A 15,645-nucleotide genomic window follows, 5' to 3' on the forward strand; every position below is an offset into this window, starting at 1 on the left:
TCGAATTTTATTATGAGTTGAAATTCTAGTTGGAGTTTTGGATTATGAAAGTTATAAATTGCTATTTTTTCGCGCATGCTCAGAGAAAAATTAATTACTTTAAATGTCCATATTTTATCGAATTTTCAACATTTTACTTTTTGAAATTCAATTTCTCGTCATGTCTTTAAATTTCGCTTTTTCCGCTTCAAATTTCGGCCAGACTTATAATTAGACTTTATACCTCAATAACGGGGGTACAAGGAAAAATACCTTTTGGTCAAAAGAAAAAAAAAAGAGTAATAATAGCAATAATAATAATCTCAATATAGGGTAACGGCACCAATAACAGACATGCATAAGACATTGATTTCAGGTTAAGTCAATTTTCTGAGCCTTTTAAATGTATTTAGACTTTTAAAACTATTTTTCTCTCAGGCAAATACATCTCATCTAACGTTTGGCTGCTTCTGGATCCTTTGATTTAATTAAATCTATTTTTATTTGCTTTCATTTCGAAAAAAGGTCCGAACCTCAGTAACAGACATCAAAAATTCTGATGATTCCCAGCAACAGATAGGATGAGGATAGGATGAGTAATGGTCAGAATTCCCCCTTCTCTCTTCAAAATGTGCAAAAGTTTATATTTAGATCTAAAAGCTTATTAAATTCAAATGAACATGAAATACCGGCAGACCTCATGGTAACTGCTCATAACTTTCCACCACTGCCTTGCAAATACCAACTGGCTCATAAAATTCACTCTGATAACACTAGGTGGTTGCACTCGTATTCATGGGTAGCAGCAACATCAGTTTTACCCGCCTAAAATTCTTAATATTTAAATCCAAACTTTCGACTGTCTATTACCTGGACCTTTTTCTGTTACTGGTGCCGTTTCCTTACTCTTTCTGATTCTACTCATCATTGTTATTATTATGATCATTATTATTTTTCATTATAACACTGTTCAAGTGGTTCCCTCTTAAGTACCAAATTAATTGCTTTTATACAAAGAAAAAAAGAAAAAAAAAACAACTACTAAGCACTAAAAAGAAATAAATTATTTTGTGAAAATTTCGAGATGATCTTACAATACGTATACTACTCTCTCAAGCAACCCAAAGAAACATTTTATGAGGTGCAATGTACATGAATTTTTACAACTGTCAGGTCAAATTTATCTGAATTACGCTCCATTGGGAAACGGTAATCCTTAAATAAATATTCTGATAAGTTTTTATGGCTTCTGTCAGCATAAAACTTTGTAAAAATAATCTTTCCTCCTCGGATGTAATCTTGATGCCTAAAGATGTAGCCCTATCTGGAACTGAGATAAGAGTTTATCAGCAGTAAAAAGTTAGTTTTAATCTAAAATATTTATATTAGGTACGGAATATTTCCTGTGACGATCTAACAGATAAAGATGTTCCCAAGTTTTTTTTTTTTAAGTTGTAGATTGATTTATAAGTGTTTACATGTATTTTAGTTTTCCACTGGCAAGCTAGTTTGAGTACCATATAACTAGCTCAATATATATCTTTTTTATTCAATTAGTATTTATTTAATAAAGATACAAGTCATAAAATACCTCTGCCAAAATATAAAAGAAACTATTGATAAAAAAGAAAGACCCAACAGAATCCTGCCATTAAAAGGAAAAAAAACGACAAAAGAGCTTATTAATTACAGGTATATGTATTTACCGAGTTTAATATTGCCATAAGAAGTGATCATCTGAAAATGACGTGAAACTCCACTTAAATATTATTTTCAACATTTCATTAGTATCGATGATGTCCTTGCAGCATTTAACATTAGTCACCAATATTTGTGTCTTTGCACTTCAGTTTCAATTTGCATTTCTAGTTAAACTATGAAATTTGTATCTCTACTTAAACTATAATACGAGTGAAAGCATAATGAAACAAATATTCCTTCTTCACTGAGAATGAAACAGAAATACAATAATCCAACATTCCAACTAAAATAAGTGTGTGGAGACTTCATGAATGTACAATGAGAAGAAATGGTGCGCGAATGTAAATAATATGAAAGTTTCAACATTTGAGGACAAAATTCTCTTCCGATCGAGACTCCAGCTTCCGCGTTATGAATTATGCTTTTCGCTAGCAACAACTTATGCGCCTTAGCCAAGATAATAATGCATGATCATATGAATTTGCTTAATAATTGTACTGAAAAAAAAAAAAAAAACGGTTACTTCATTTTTTTTCCCTACGCAAGGTAATGAAGAAAAAAAGGTGAGAATCAAAATGAAGTTTGTACAGATTTCTGATAAAATTCTTTGCAATTTTTTTTTTATACTTTATAAGATCATATAATCGGTTTCAGCGTAATTTGAAACTCTCAGCAATGCACTTAATATCTTCCTTATTTTGGGTTAAGTCGGGAAATCTATCATAAGAAGGTAAACAGCAAGTATCTGGCAATTTTTCGTCTTTCAAATTTTTTTTATTTTTTTTTTTTGCACTTCGTCATCTATTTTACTTAAACTTGAACAAATTCGCTCATTTGTTTTTCACTGAAAATAAGGAACGAAAGGAACGACACATTCCAACAGTTTACTAGTGTGAGGCCGATGGTGGTCTGATCGGTAAGACATCAGACAACTGACCGAAGTTCGATCCTAGCCGGTCGAAGACCCACCGTCTTCATTAATGGTGATTGGGGAACGTTAAATATGCTCGTGGTCACGAAGCCCTATACGTGAAATGATACCTCTGGTGGTGCTGGACCACGGATTGCTCGGCTTCTGGTCTGATAAAAAAACAGAGCTGTCTTCAGGGTCCCATCCAACTGGTAAACATACAAATGGTAGTAGGTACGGGAGGACCCTGGAGTGAAAAGTGAAAAGTTTACTAGTGTTAGTATGAGAGTCAAAAACGTGTTTCTTCGAATATCTCATAAAACTATTTTTGTTGATACTGCCGTTCACCTGCCTACGACAGAGATAATCGTCGACGTTATTTCAAGAAATTGATCATTAGCCAATAAAATTTACTGATTGATTCAATTTAAAGCTTTTTTCGGGAAATATTTAAAATCTATTATACTTAGCGTGGTATACCTATAGAAATTTTCATGGTAATGAGCTTCGTTTTTATCAGAAGTTGTTAATTGTGGTTACCTATTTAACTCACAAAATTTTGTGCATGCGCTCTGAAAATGTATTTTCTTTAACAACTCATAGCCCTTTTTTTGTTTAGTATTTTCTTTTCTAATACTAGCTTGTAATTTCAACTATAAATAAAAATTATTGATGAAAGTTTCGTACACATTTGAACTGAAAACTTATGAAATTACAAGAGAAAAACTGGAAAATAATTGCATTTTTCGAAAATATATTGTATATATATGTTGTATTTTGCAAATAATATGATAATGTTGTTATGAATATATATATATATATATATATATATATATAAACAATATGTTCAAGATTTTCAGCTTTAGTTAAAAAAGAAAAAAGAAATAAACTCAATATTACTTCCATAGATAATCGTACCCATTGCCCCATATATGTATTAAACATTAGGTATTTTTAAAATTATAATAATCTCATGTGTCTGAAATAATATTTCACACTGTTTTACTTAATTGACTGTTCTTGTACTTTTAGGAGTTGAAAATCTTGATAGTGGTGTCGGTGTCTACGCGCCAGATGCAGAAATCTTACATTCTTTTTGGAGACCTTTTTAATCCAATCATCGAGGAGTACCACGTAGGGTTTGGTCCAACTGATAAACATCCGCCAAAAGACTTCGGGAACGTTAATGATTTCGTTAACGTGGATCCTAAAGGAGAATTTGTTATTTCCACCAGGGTGCGCTGTGGGCGCAGTTTAGAAGGATATCCCTTTAATCCTTGCTTAACAGAACAGGTAATTGTTTAATATAAAACCTATATGAATTATTTTTTTCGCTTAATTTTCTGTAAAAGGGGGGGGGGGGGGAACCTGCATGCAGTTTAGTGTATAACAGGAGTTCCCAAACTTTTCCGATTCGCGGCACCCTTTGAAGAATTAGAATTTTGTCACGGCACCCTATTCCATCTCATTTATGAATACATATTGATACTGTGGACACTTAGCAGTACCCCCTCCACTTTCTCTGCGGCACTCTCGCAAATTTTCAAATCTTTAAGTGTGATTCGTGGTAAAAACAGATTATTTGTGAACGCTCCCTTACGATTCGTCACCTACCCGAGGATAATAGTAATTCGGCTCATTTGGTTGTCGATATGTTCTTCAGTTTTTACGATATTCAACTGGATTTTTTTTTTATAAGTTGTAAAATCTGTTTGGCTACGAAATTTTGAAAGCTATAAATTACTATCTTAGTGAGAAATTGTTTACTCTAAATGTTTATTTTTTCAACAAATTTGCAATATTTTTATTTCAAATTTTAGTGCAATGATTCTCTTGTATGTTGTCAAGTTTTCTGAAAGTTTGGTAAGGTTTGACGAAAAACTCTGCATGTTATGAGCTAAAAAACGTGTAATCAAATTTAATATTTTTGAAGGAAATTCCCATATCTTCGTGAATATTAGTGATGCTTTTACGAAAATGTTTAAAACGATTGTGCATAGTAAGTAAACTATTTTCTGAAATTTACGCTTATTCCCAGACATTTACGGTAAAAGACGATTATAAAACTTTTTCGGTTTCTTTAATACATTGCTAGTCCTCTAAATGTATGAGGATTTAATGTTTTATTGAAAAATGTCAGCTGAAGCATACCTTTTATATTGCAAAAATTACAGAACAATTGTTCTCTTATTGTTTAAAATGTGAATTTTTGCCAAAGATGCAGATTTTTAGTCCAACACAGTATATGTGTAAAATAACCTAATAAATTTGTTCCTTTTTTTTCTCGCAGCAATATAGAGAAATGGAAGAGAAAGTGAGCTCAACGCTATCAGGTATGTCAGGTGAATTGAAGGGTACATATTTCCCTCTAACTGGTATGGACAAAGCAACACAACAGAAACTAATTGACGACCATTTTCTCTTCAAGGAAGGAGATCGGTACGTTGACTTCATACCAGTTAATTTAAGATTGAAACTATTGAATGCTTTTAGCAATTTGTATGAAGAGCTCTTTAATTTGCATAGTACCAAACTCGTGCTTTAAAGAGCCTAACGAGAAAAACACTTCCGGGATAGCTTAAAGATGTCGTCGGCACCATGCTAACTGTAAGAAATTATATGCTCCACACGGTTACATTGCGTAACACTTGACAGGGATCCCAAGATTAATAACTGGGATCGCCATAATTGCGTAATGGGGCTTTCCGCGATTGCCTACTACGCAGATGCATGAGAGCGCCTGAGTTCATATGGTTATAGACAGTCGTGAAGATATGACTGGAAAAAACCTCCTGAGCGAATAGCGGGATAACTTTATGGCATATCTCTTGACCGCTATTTGGGAAAAATGGCAAATTGGCTGCCCATCATGTATATTGTGTCAGTGAGTAGAAAAATAAATTAGTTGTGTGTTGTGAACATTGTCTCTTCAATTCGCTCTCTCTCCAAAAGTTGATTTATGGAAAATGTGAAAAAGAAGAAGTGGCAAAGATCCTCTTCAACACTAACGAATTTGAAAATTGGTACTTTTCGGGAGAGTCAAAACAATAATTTTTTTCCACCTGACGCAAAAAGTTATTTGCAATGTTTGAATTTTTACAGATAACTTTAAGTATAAAAATATCGTTTGAAGTAGTTATAACCAGTATGTAGCCTTTTTGAGCACTACGGTAAACTATCGAATTTGAAAAAAACGCGATTCGCGATTTTTCACATTCGTTAGTTTAGCATGGTGCCGACGATACATTGTTTAAAATATGTTTGATTAATGCAATTAAATTCTTCTTTGAGGCATTTCAGACAGTTTCAGTGCATTGTAATATTTACACCGTAAAATATTACTATTTATTCATTTTTTTTTTGTATTTTATAATATTTATATTTTAAAACGTCTTTTTCAGATTTCTCCAAGCAGCTAATGCTTGCCGTTTTTGGCCTACCGGTCGTGGTATTTTTCATAATGACAACAAAACTTTCTTAGTCTGGGTCAACGAAGAGGATCATCTGAGGATCATTTCCATGCAGAAAGGTGGTGATCTTAAGCAAGTTTTTAAGAGACTAACAGATGTAAGTGTTTTTTTACAAAATCAAGTGCTAATTATAGTAAAACAACTGCCATTATCAATCTACAGTCTTACGGCGTTGAAAAGAAATCAAAAGTAGCAGAGTGGTAAACTCTGCTACTTTTGATTTCTAGTGAATTTCCTAAACTCTTAAAATCTGCAATCACTTTCCTTGGTATTTAAAGCTGCAAAAGTACCAATCCTAGACATTAGTTTTTCCTGCGTTCTGCAACGCATAGCAGTTCTAAGCTTTCACTCTAAAAATAGAGTTGGGGAGGACAGTCTAAGGTAGCGGAAGATTATTTTTTTTCCATCCATTCAAGCTAAATACAAATCTAAGCCCAAATCAAAGCCAGTTCAAATGTTTTAGTCATTCTACCACTTTAAATACTACATTTTATTTTAATTTAATAAATATTTAAATTTTTCTTAGTTTCTTTTTGAGCCTTTCGTATAATTTTAAATGACAGCATCTTTCTATTCTTCGTAACTTGATCAAAAGCTATTAGTCTCTGCTTCGTGTCCGACTACAACATACTCCTTAAAAAATTTCCCTTTGAAACTAAATCACGTATGAGGCAGTGAGAAGCAAAGGGATAAAAGTGGTAAAATTAAAAATTTGAAGATAACCAGTACACATGGTAGGTGAACCTCTTCTCTGTCTTGGGGAAAGAGATGGTACTAGTAGCCCTGGTAGGTGCTGCTATACAGCATGATTTAGAAAAAATTTCAATGAAAGCCTACCTAGGGTGTTATCTTTAAACGCGTTTTACTCAAAACTTGAAAATGTCCACTTACATCCCTTTGCTTCTCACTGCTTCATATGACTCCTAAAAAGCATGTGTTTTCACCACATGTACTCTGCCTTATTGGATCTTTCGATTGATACCATTCATTATGTTATTGTACTCCGGGGCAGTGCGAGCTGATAATGCTGATGGATGTAGGCACAAAGCTGTCTGGTAAATTGGTAAATATGTATTTTCATAAACCGTGTATTAGGAAAAAAAAAAAAAAACCCCACACTGTTGCACAAGTTTGTAAGCATTAGTTTTGATAAAAAAGATGATGTCTTATGCAATAAAATTTGATCGGGCGTCTTTTAGGCTTTTAAAACTAAGTTAAAAATATTACTCTTTAAGAGTCATTTTTTTTTTAAGCTTGGACACTTTTGATAGTTGATGTCTTCGATTTTCGTAAAAATTTCAGGATGTGTTAGTGGTACTATGATAAGAAAAAGTGAAGTTTATTTTTTTAAAAAACTGATTTGTTTGCCCTTGAGTAGAGGTCAAAGTTTAAGAACGTGAGAAAAAAGAGCTTAATATATGATTGCTTTGCTTCAAAACCAATGGGTGTAGCAAGCCAATTTTTTTTATGTGGATACTACTTGATTCTAGGTACATGCTTGCCGAAATATTTTGGTCGCTCATTCATGGCTTTGAGGGCAAAGGTCAATTGAAAATGCTATTTTTTAAACTTTTTTTGCCCTGTTTGGGTCCGGATATCTGCTAAAGCCGTGAGTAACCCTCGAAAATAAGTATATACCTAATTACTCACCACAGTATAGTACTAAGAAAAACATGAAATAGTATGGGTTACTCTTTGCTTTAGCAGTTAAACGGTCTCAAAGTCGATGATTTTTTAAAAATAGCCAAGTTTAGACGTCAATAACTCTGATCGCGACGCATCAACAACTTTGGGACACAGCTGTAGTTATAGTCGAAGTGGTCTATTTTAAGGTCCAGGTTAGAAACCCATGGCAACTAATAAACTTTTTTAGTTACACGGTCTCAAAGTTGAAAATTTGATCTATAATTTCAACTTATTTTTTTTTCAATTACTCTATGACTGATGAGTTAGTAACTTCGAGAAACAGTTGTAATCATACCCTAAGTGATGTAGTTGATGTAGATGACGTCAAGACAGCGTGATTTTGAATTTTGTTTCGTTATGGTTAACTGTCGTTTATAAGTATTTAAAAATAGTTCTTTATTTTTCTTGAAGCCCAATCTATGTAGTTGAAGAATTAAAAAAACATAAATGCCGCTGTGAACCGTTGCTTTTTCCTTTGATTTTTTAACCTAGAAAAGCATATTTTTGCCCATTAAGGTCATGGTTAGCCTTATCAGCCCAGTGTCCTCACTGTGTCAAATGTGTTTTAATATGCTATCCTATTGGCAACAGAGAATGGTTTCTTTTCGGAGGGTTTTTTTTTTCAGAGTTGGAGACCAATGTTCCTAGTTTAGCCAATTTGCCTTTCTTTTTTAGAACAGTGTAGGAAAACGTAATTGAAAATTATATTTTTTCCATGGAAATATGTTATCTAATGAATGTGCAAAAGTTGGAGTAGTCAATCATAAATGAGGTCACGAACTTAGGATGGCCTTGTTTGGTGCACTAAGCATATTTTTTGTACTTCTCATATGCAACTTAGGGGTAAAGTAAAATATCAGACCTGAACAATAGCGGTCCACTAATACAGTGGTTTTTTTTCTGTTAAAAAAGAAAAAAAGTAAATCAACACGAAAATAGGTCTCAAACATTTTCTATCTTGATTCTTTGCCCTCAATTTTCAGAAAATATTTTATTTGACTAACGAGAAAAAAATTATATTGATTATTTTTTGAAACTTGAATCAATTTTTGTCTACCTTACTTTCAATTGAACATATTTTGTTAAACTATATACAGTTTGTTACTAAACCACGTGTTAAGTCTCATTAAAATAGTACAACTATTTGAACACTAGTACTTGTAAACTACTTAAATGAAAAAATAGTTGGTTAACATAAAAAAAAAGCAGTACCTTACCTTTACACAATATCTGGCCAACATTCTCTCTGCTAAAAATTTAAAAAAAGCTGGTTGTTGATAGATTTTGTTTTGAATGCTCCGCCTTTCAAAGCTTCGGTTCAGTGTTTTGTTTGTTTAAAATGGCTACATCAGCCACTACTATCCGGTTTTACAAGTTTTACATATAATTTAATGCTGCCATCTATAAAATAAAGTACGAAACTTTTAAAAAAATCAGAAATACATTTTGAAAAAGGAGAAAACTCAACACGTGCTAGTAACTATATTGAACAAGTAAAAGTTCGAATTAAAAATATATTTTTTTGCAATTTTAAAAGTGTCATGGGTATGAAGCAGATTCTAAAACTACATCACTTGGAGCACAATTACAGCTGTGTCTGAAAGTCTTGTTTTCGTGGATTAGCTTAGTTGAAACTTGACACTTTATGTTAAAATTATCATTTTTGTGAGACCGTTTAATTAAGCAAGATGATTAGATCCCAAAGTTTTCTGGCATGAGTCTAAAACTATATCATTTGAATGTAATTACAGATGTTTTTCTAAGTTACTAACTCACCAATCATAGAGTAATTGAAAAAAAAAAATGAAATTATAGCTCAAATTTTCAACTTTGAGGCCGTATAACTAAAAAAGTTTATTAGGTGCCATGGGTTTCTAACCTGGACCTTAAAATAGACCACTTGGACTATAACTACAGCTGTGTCCCAAAGTTGTTGATGCATCGCGATCAGAGTTATTGACGTCTAAACTTGGCTATTTTTAAAAAATCATCGACTTTGAGACCGTTTAACTACTAAAGCAAAGAGTAACCCATGATATTTCATGTTTTTCTTAGTACTATACTGTGGTGAGTAGTTAGGTATATACTTATTTCCGAGGGTTACTCACGGCTTTAGCAGATATCCGGGCCCAAACAAGGCAAAAAAAGTAAAAAAAATAGCATTTTCAATTGACCTTTGCCCTCAAAGCCATGAATGAGCGACCAAAATATTTCGGCTAGCATGTACCTAGTATCAAGTAGTATCCACAAAAAAAAAATTGGCTTGGTACACTCATTGGTTTTGAAGCAAAGGAATCATATATTAAGCTCTTTTTTCTCACGTCCTTAAACTTTGACCTCCACTGAATTGCCAACAAGTCAAATTTGAGAAGAAAGAAGCTACAGTTTGTCTTATCACAATATTAGCAACATATTCTGAAAGTTTCAGGAAAATCGAAGGTGTCAACTATCAGGCTCCCATTCACTTTGTCCAGCTTAAAAAAAATGACTCTTAAACTTCTGCAATCGTAGTTCTGATAGCTTTTTGAATTTTTTGTACCCTTCTAAAAACTAATGTTTAAAGTACCCTCATTGCGTTTGATCAAGCAAACGTAATTCTGTCATTGCGGAAACCATGCAATATTTTTACTACCCTGCTGGCTACATGAAATACAACACCCTGAAGGAAACATGCAAGCCATGTGAAATTTACATCATTCATTTGCGGGAATGAAATATGCAAATCATTAGCAGTTGCAGCGCACACGCATATCACGGGCGTTGGTTGCAAAAGGGATCGACGGAACAACCAGGGTCGATCGCATCCACGGAATGGACTGACATTGTGTTTAGTGACATATCCTGCTTCTGCCTGCAACATCATGATGGTCGCATTCGTGTTTGGGTGCACCGTAAGTGAGAGTCTGCTGAACTGTTGCTTTGCCACGCTGGTTCTGCACCCGGTATAATAGTTTAGAGTGGTATTGAGTTTTCATGTCGCACCCTTCTTGTACACATTGCTGGTACACGGGACAGCTAATGCTGCATCTCTGAGGAGTTTCAGCCCGTTGTTTCCCCATAGACTCGGCGCTTGCCATCAGTCATATTCCAATAGGATAATGCGTGACCACATATGCACGCCATGTTCAAGAGCTCTTTTTTACTCATCAGATTGAATTGCTTCCTTGACATGCTAGCCGATCAAAAACGTTTGTTCTATACTTGCACAACGACGGGCCTGTGATACACCACCCGCTGCTATACCAAATCAACTCTGGCAATATGTAGAAGCCGCATGGATTGCTACACTGAAGGATGCATACAATGCCTTTTTTGGTTGTATGCCAAGACGTGTGACAGCGGTTTTAGCCAACAATAGCGGCTACGCTAACTTCTGATTTTGTCTTCATCCACACGCCACAAGAGACTGTAAATTTTATCGTTTGATCTTTGCTCAACATGTTGCTTGCCAAATAAATTTCGCGTGATATCTCTGATAATTCTTGGTGTTACATTTTGGTGACCACCAGTGTATGTAGTAACATTCATCATTTAACAATTCACATTTCATTACAAAAAATGTTATCTGAGCAACTTTAAATCGTTTTTGGTTTTTGACAATAACTCTTTGATTTTTTTTTACAAGTTATTTATAGTAAGAGAACAAGAAAAACTCTTTGGAGGTCACATAATAGGCTAAAAGAAAAATGTTTTTGTAATCTACTATGAAATAAAATAATTTGATTACATCACCAGCATATGAAAATAGTCAAAAAGTATATTCTAGTGCCTTGTGTTTTATATTTAATTTCGATGTTTTATTTTTTCAGGCTGTTAACATCATTGAATCTCGATCATCTTTCTCTCATGACGATCGTCTTGGATTTTTAACTTTCTGCCCCACCAACTTAGGAACCACTATTCGAGCCTCTGTTCATATTAAGCTGCCAAAACTAGCAAAGAATAAAGATCAGCTTGAGGCTATTGCTGGCAAATTCAATCTTCAAGTCAGAGGTAAATTTTTCTCTTAAGAATTTTACAATCATAAACCAGTCTTTCCAAGTAAAACTAATGCACTAGAACGTACAAAATATAATGAAAAAAAAAAGTCAATTAGTTAGGGAACTGCTTTGGAATTAATGTTCACATTTTCTGTCGATGTTGAGCCTTTAAGTTTCTATCATGCTTGTTGCTGTATTGCTCGGTAAAAAGAGCAACTAAATAAAAGTAATAATAAAGTAGTGAAAAATTAATAATAATAACAAAGTTGGCTGAATTTCCGATAGACAATCGTTGATACCATCATCGAAATAAAGAATAAGCAAAATATAAGATACGAAACCAAGCTCATGGTGGAGTGAACTTAACACCTGTCTCTGTTTAGCTGCTTTCCCTACTAACTTTTGAGAGACTGGTTTGGTTCAAACTACTTCTTTCGTAATTTTTTTAAAAAATGTTTTCGTACGCATTAAGCTCGTTTTGTTTTCTGTTTTGAACACATTTTTTTCAGCCTTGAACAGTTCCAAAAAAAAAAAAAAAGAAAAGAAAACTCTTCAGAGAAAATGCAAACATTCATAACTCCTGCTCAAAACAGCAATGATGTTCAGGGCAAATTTTACCACAAAAATTTTTGATGCTAAAAAATAAAAGAAGAAGGTAGGCCATTAACTGGATTCTTCTTTTAACTCTATGAAAACACCATTTAGTTTTTTTTTTTTTTGAGCTTAACATTTTCTTGAAAAGAGCAAACCATCCGATTTTAAACGGTACATAATTTAATTTAAATGCCTGCCTCGGGTGGCATTGCAGTGGCGCATCCTCTCAACCCAATTTTGAAGTACATTTTGAAAGGTGTAAGGTCGTCCTATGTCCCGGATAACTCGATGAATATTGTACTTAAGAGCATTTTCAAATTAACATCTTTCTTTAGCAGCACACATAAAAAAAAGAAAATGTTAGACTGTGGCCAATCACAGCTCCGTACAGGCTATAAGTAACATCGTCAAGCGGTTAATTGCATGATTGCTGAAGTTAGTGCACAAAGGATCAATTGTTGCATGGCCTGTGTGGCGCCTTCCGGTAAGAGAGCTCAAGTCCAATTCATTAATTTTTGGTCAAAAAAAAAAAAAAAAAAAACCTTGTGATTTTGTATTACCCTTCTAGAGATTTGTGGAGAGTTTAACTGCCCAGTTTTAAGTGCACATTTTCAACAGTAACAGCAATATTCTCGTCTGAGTGCGCTGGACGAATGCAAGTATTCGTAATCTGTCCAATATTTACGCGAATTCAAGCAAACTAGCGCCCATGCCGCGGACTATAGTCCCGCTAACTGTCGGCGGTAGTTGCCTGACAACCAATGAGTTGTCAGTACTAGGCAAATCGCCAAACTGCGCATATGTTGCAAGTTATGTTAGTTTCTATTGTCCTTGTTTTTACTGTTCATCAAAAATGGAAATTGATGAAATCAAGGAGCAAACGAATCACACAGTTCTCAAGCGTTTGAGAGATCGTGTGCGACAAAATTTGACTCAAGGCGATGGATGGATCCTACACCATGACAATGCACCAGCACATTCAGCATTGATTGTTCTCTAGTTTATGGCAAAAAGTTTAATCCTCATCCTTTGATCATCCTCCTTATTCGCCAGGTTTCGCACCCTGTGACTTTTTCCTATTCCCAAAATGCGATGAGGGGACATCACTGGGAAGGTTTGTACTCAATAAAGCGGGAAACGACGAGCCAACTAAAAAGCCTAACTGCTGAGAGCTTTTAATGGTGCTTTAAAGGGTGGAAAAGACGATGTGATAAGTGTATAGCAACGAACGGAGAGTATTTTAAAGGGGACAAAATCGATGTGGACTAAATTTTGCGAAATAAATTTTTTATGGCATCATTTTGCGTATTTATTGGACAGATTACGTACAGCAATTAGCTTGTTAATTTCAGGAATTTTCTTCACAAACCTCTGTACTACAGTCGCGGTTGGTGCTTTATTTCCATTGAAATTTCTTTCCAATATTTGCTTTGTTTCAGCAACACACATCCTGGAAGTAAATGTTAATTATTTTCCACCGTTGAGGTGTTCAAGTGGTTCGTTGTTCAACAGGTTCATTTCCTACCGCTGGGTTACACTAAACATGTAAACACATTTTAAAAGTACAAATGCTTCCAATGTTTAAAATGACAGTCAGCGTTCTGACGCAAAAAGTGACACACGCAACAAGTGCAAAGTATTAATATTTATATACAAACAATGAAAGAACGTTTTATTTTATATATAGGCACTTACAAATTCAAATATATAAAAATTGAAAACCGAATTTCAAATTTCACGGATTAATGTGTCAATATATACGTATAAATGACGAACCGCAACATTGGATTGAGCAAAACATAAACAGGACAGCAAATTCACGGGCCCTGGTCCGGTGGAAAAAGACATGTAAAAAGAGTAGGCAATGAATAAGGTCATTCGTCAGTATCTTGCTTTAGAGATCTGTCACCCTCTCAGCGGCAATGATCAAGGGATGAGTTTTAGAGGTCGACTTCCTTCAGGACCTTCCTCCATTCCTTGCAATTATTTTCGAAAAAAATAAATTTAATTTCAAAACATAAAAATGTTTTCAATCAATCAATATCTATTTCCATCCAGCTGGGATAGTGAAAATCACTAGCTAAAAGAAGCTTGATATTGTTTGCTTCGTGTCTTCTTCAAAATATAGCTAACTGTAGCAGCTCTTTGCAGTCGTTTCTTGTACGTCGAATAACAACTTGCAAAATGTAGCTCAAAGCTCAATGTTTTTGCGAATACTATTCACAACTAACTGATTGCCGATTCAACAGTATGTTTACGAGCATCTGATCTGATTGGTCCAAGCTTACCGAAGATATTAGAAGAATCTTGGTTAGGATTCTGGTAAAGTAATAAGGCAAATTTGATTAGCAGCGTTTAAGATCAATTCTTTGATCTGGTGACTGTACGGTTGAGAAGGCCACATAAAATAAGATATATTTTCCCCCAGTTTTTGTTCCAGCAAAACACGAGAACCTTTTATTATTTTTGAATCCGATGCAGTGGTGTCATGACACACGGCTTTTAATGTGTCCAAAAGTTTATTTTCAAGTAAAGAAAGTTACAAATAGCTGTTGCATCATCTTCTTCACTGCCAGACGACCATTGAGGAACATCACCCTTTCTCAGAGACTTAATTTCACTTGTCTTATGTAACAAAAAAATATCATTTGTTTAGTGGAAGGTAATTTGAAAAATATATTTGATTTAATTTCCCTCCAATCTAATGCAAGCTCTTGCAAAAGTGACCCTTTCACGCTGTTTTTAATAAACCGCTTGCAATCGCTTCTTTAGACTAATGCAAAACTGGAAGTAGAGCTGCTGACGTCACATACACTGCACCCATCTACCGTGAAACATATTTGCAGACAGGTTTTTGAAACTACGTTTTACTGTATATTTGATATTGTTCAGTTGATTATGGTACATAAAATCTTACTTTATTTTGTCTGTTAAATTTGAAGAAAAATAGAAATGTTTATAAAAATGGCCAGCTTTTGCGGTACTATTTAAAATGATAGGATGAAACATTTTTTACCGGTATTAGTTTTACCAGATGTAAAAAAATGAGAGGGTGAGACAGCAGAAAAAATGAGGTTTAGAAATAAAGACTACCCCTATATATATAAATAAAACCAGCTTTTGCCACCCAGAAAAAAATGGTTTACGTCATAAGCATTTTCTTTTTCCTTCCTTCGAAATCTGTAAAAATCTTCACAAAAGAATTTCCACGGAAAGCACAAGTGAAATATATTTTTTAAAAATAATATTGCCGAAGAGTGATGTCGAAGTCGCCCTTAAATAATCTTCTCTGAATCAGTTGATAGCATTAATTGCTTCTTTTCCG

At 34.1% G+C, this 15,645-nt stretch overlaps 1 protein-coding gene across 1 annotated transcript in view; it reads left to right on the top strand.

The window, feature by feature from the left end:
• LOC129219269 (arginine kinase Lit v 2-like) overlaps positions 1 to 15,645 on the top strand; it is a 68,463-nt gene that overhangs the window by 35,912 nt on the left and 16,906 nt on the right. The window contains 5 exon segments of the mRNA XM_054853600.1: positions 3,623 to 3,672; positions 3,674 to 3,883; positions 4,881 to 5,029; positions 5,992 to 6,157; positions 11,556 to 11,739. Coding sequence (XP_054709575.1) covers positions 3,623 to 3,672; positions 3,674 to 3,883; positions 4,881 to 5,029; positions 5,992 to 6,157; positions 11,556 to 11,739 — 759 coding nt within the window.

Source organism: Uloborus diversus, chromosome 3 (genome assembly GCF_026930045.1).
Source record: "Uloborus diversus isolate 005 chromosome 3, Udiv.v.3.1, whole genome shotgun sequence".
NCBI lineage: Eukaryota > Metazoa > Arthropoda > Arachnida > Araneae > Uloboridae > Uloborus > Uloborus diversus.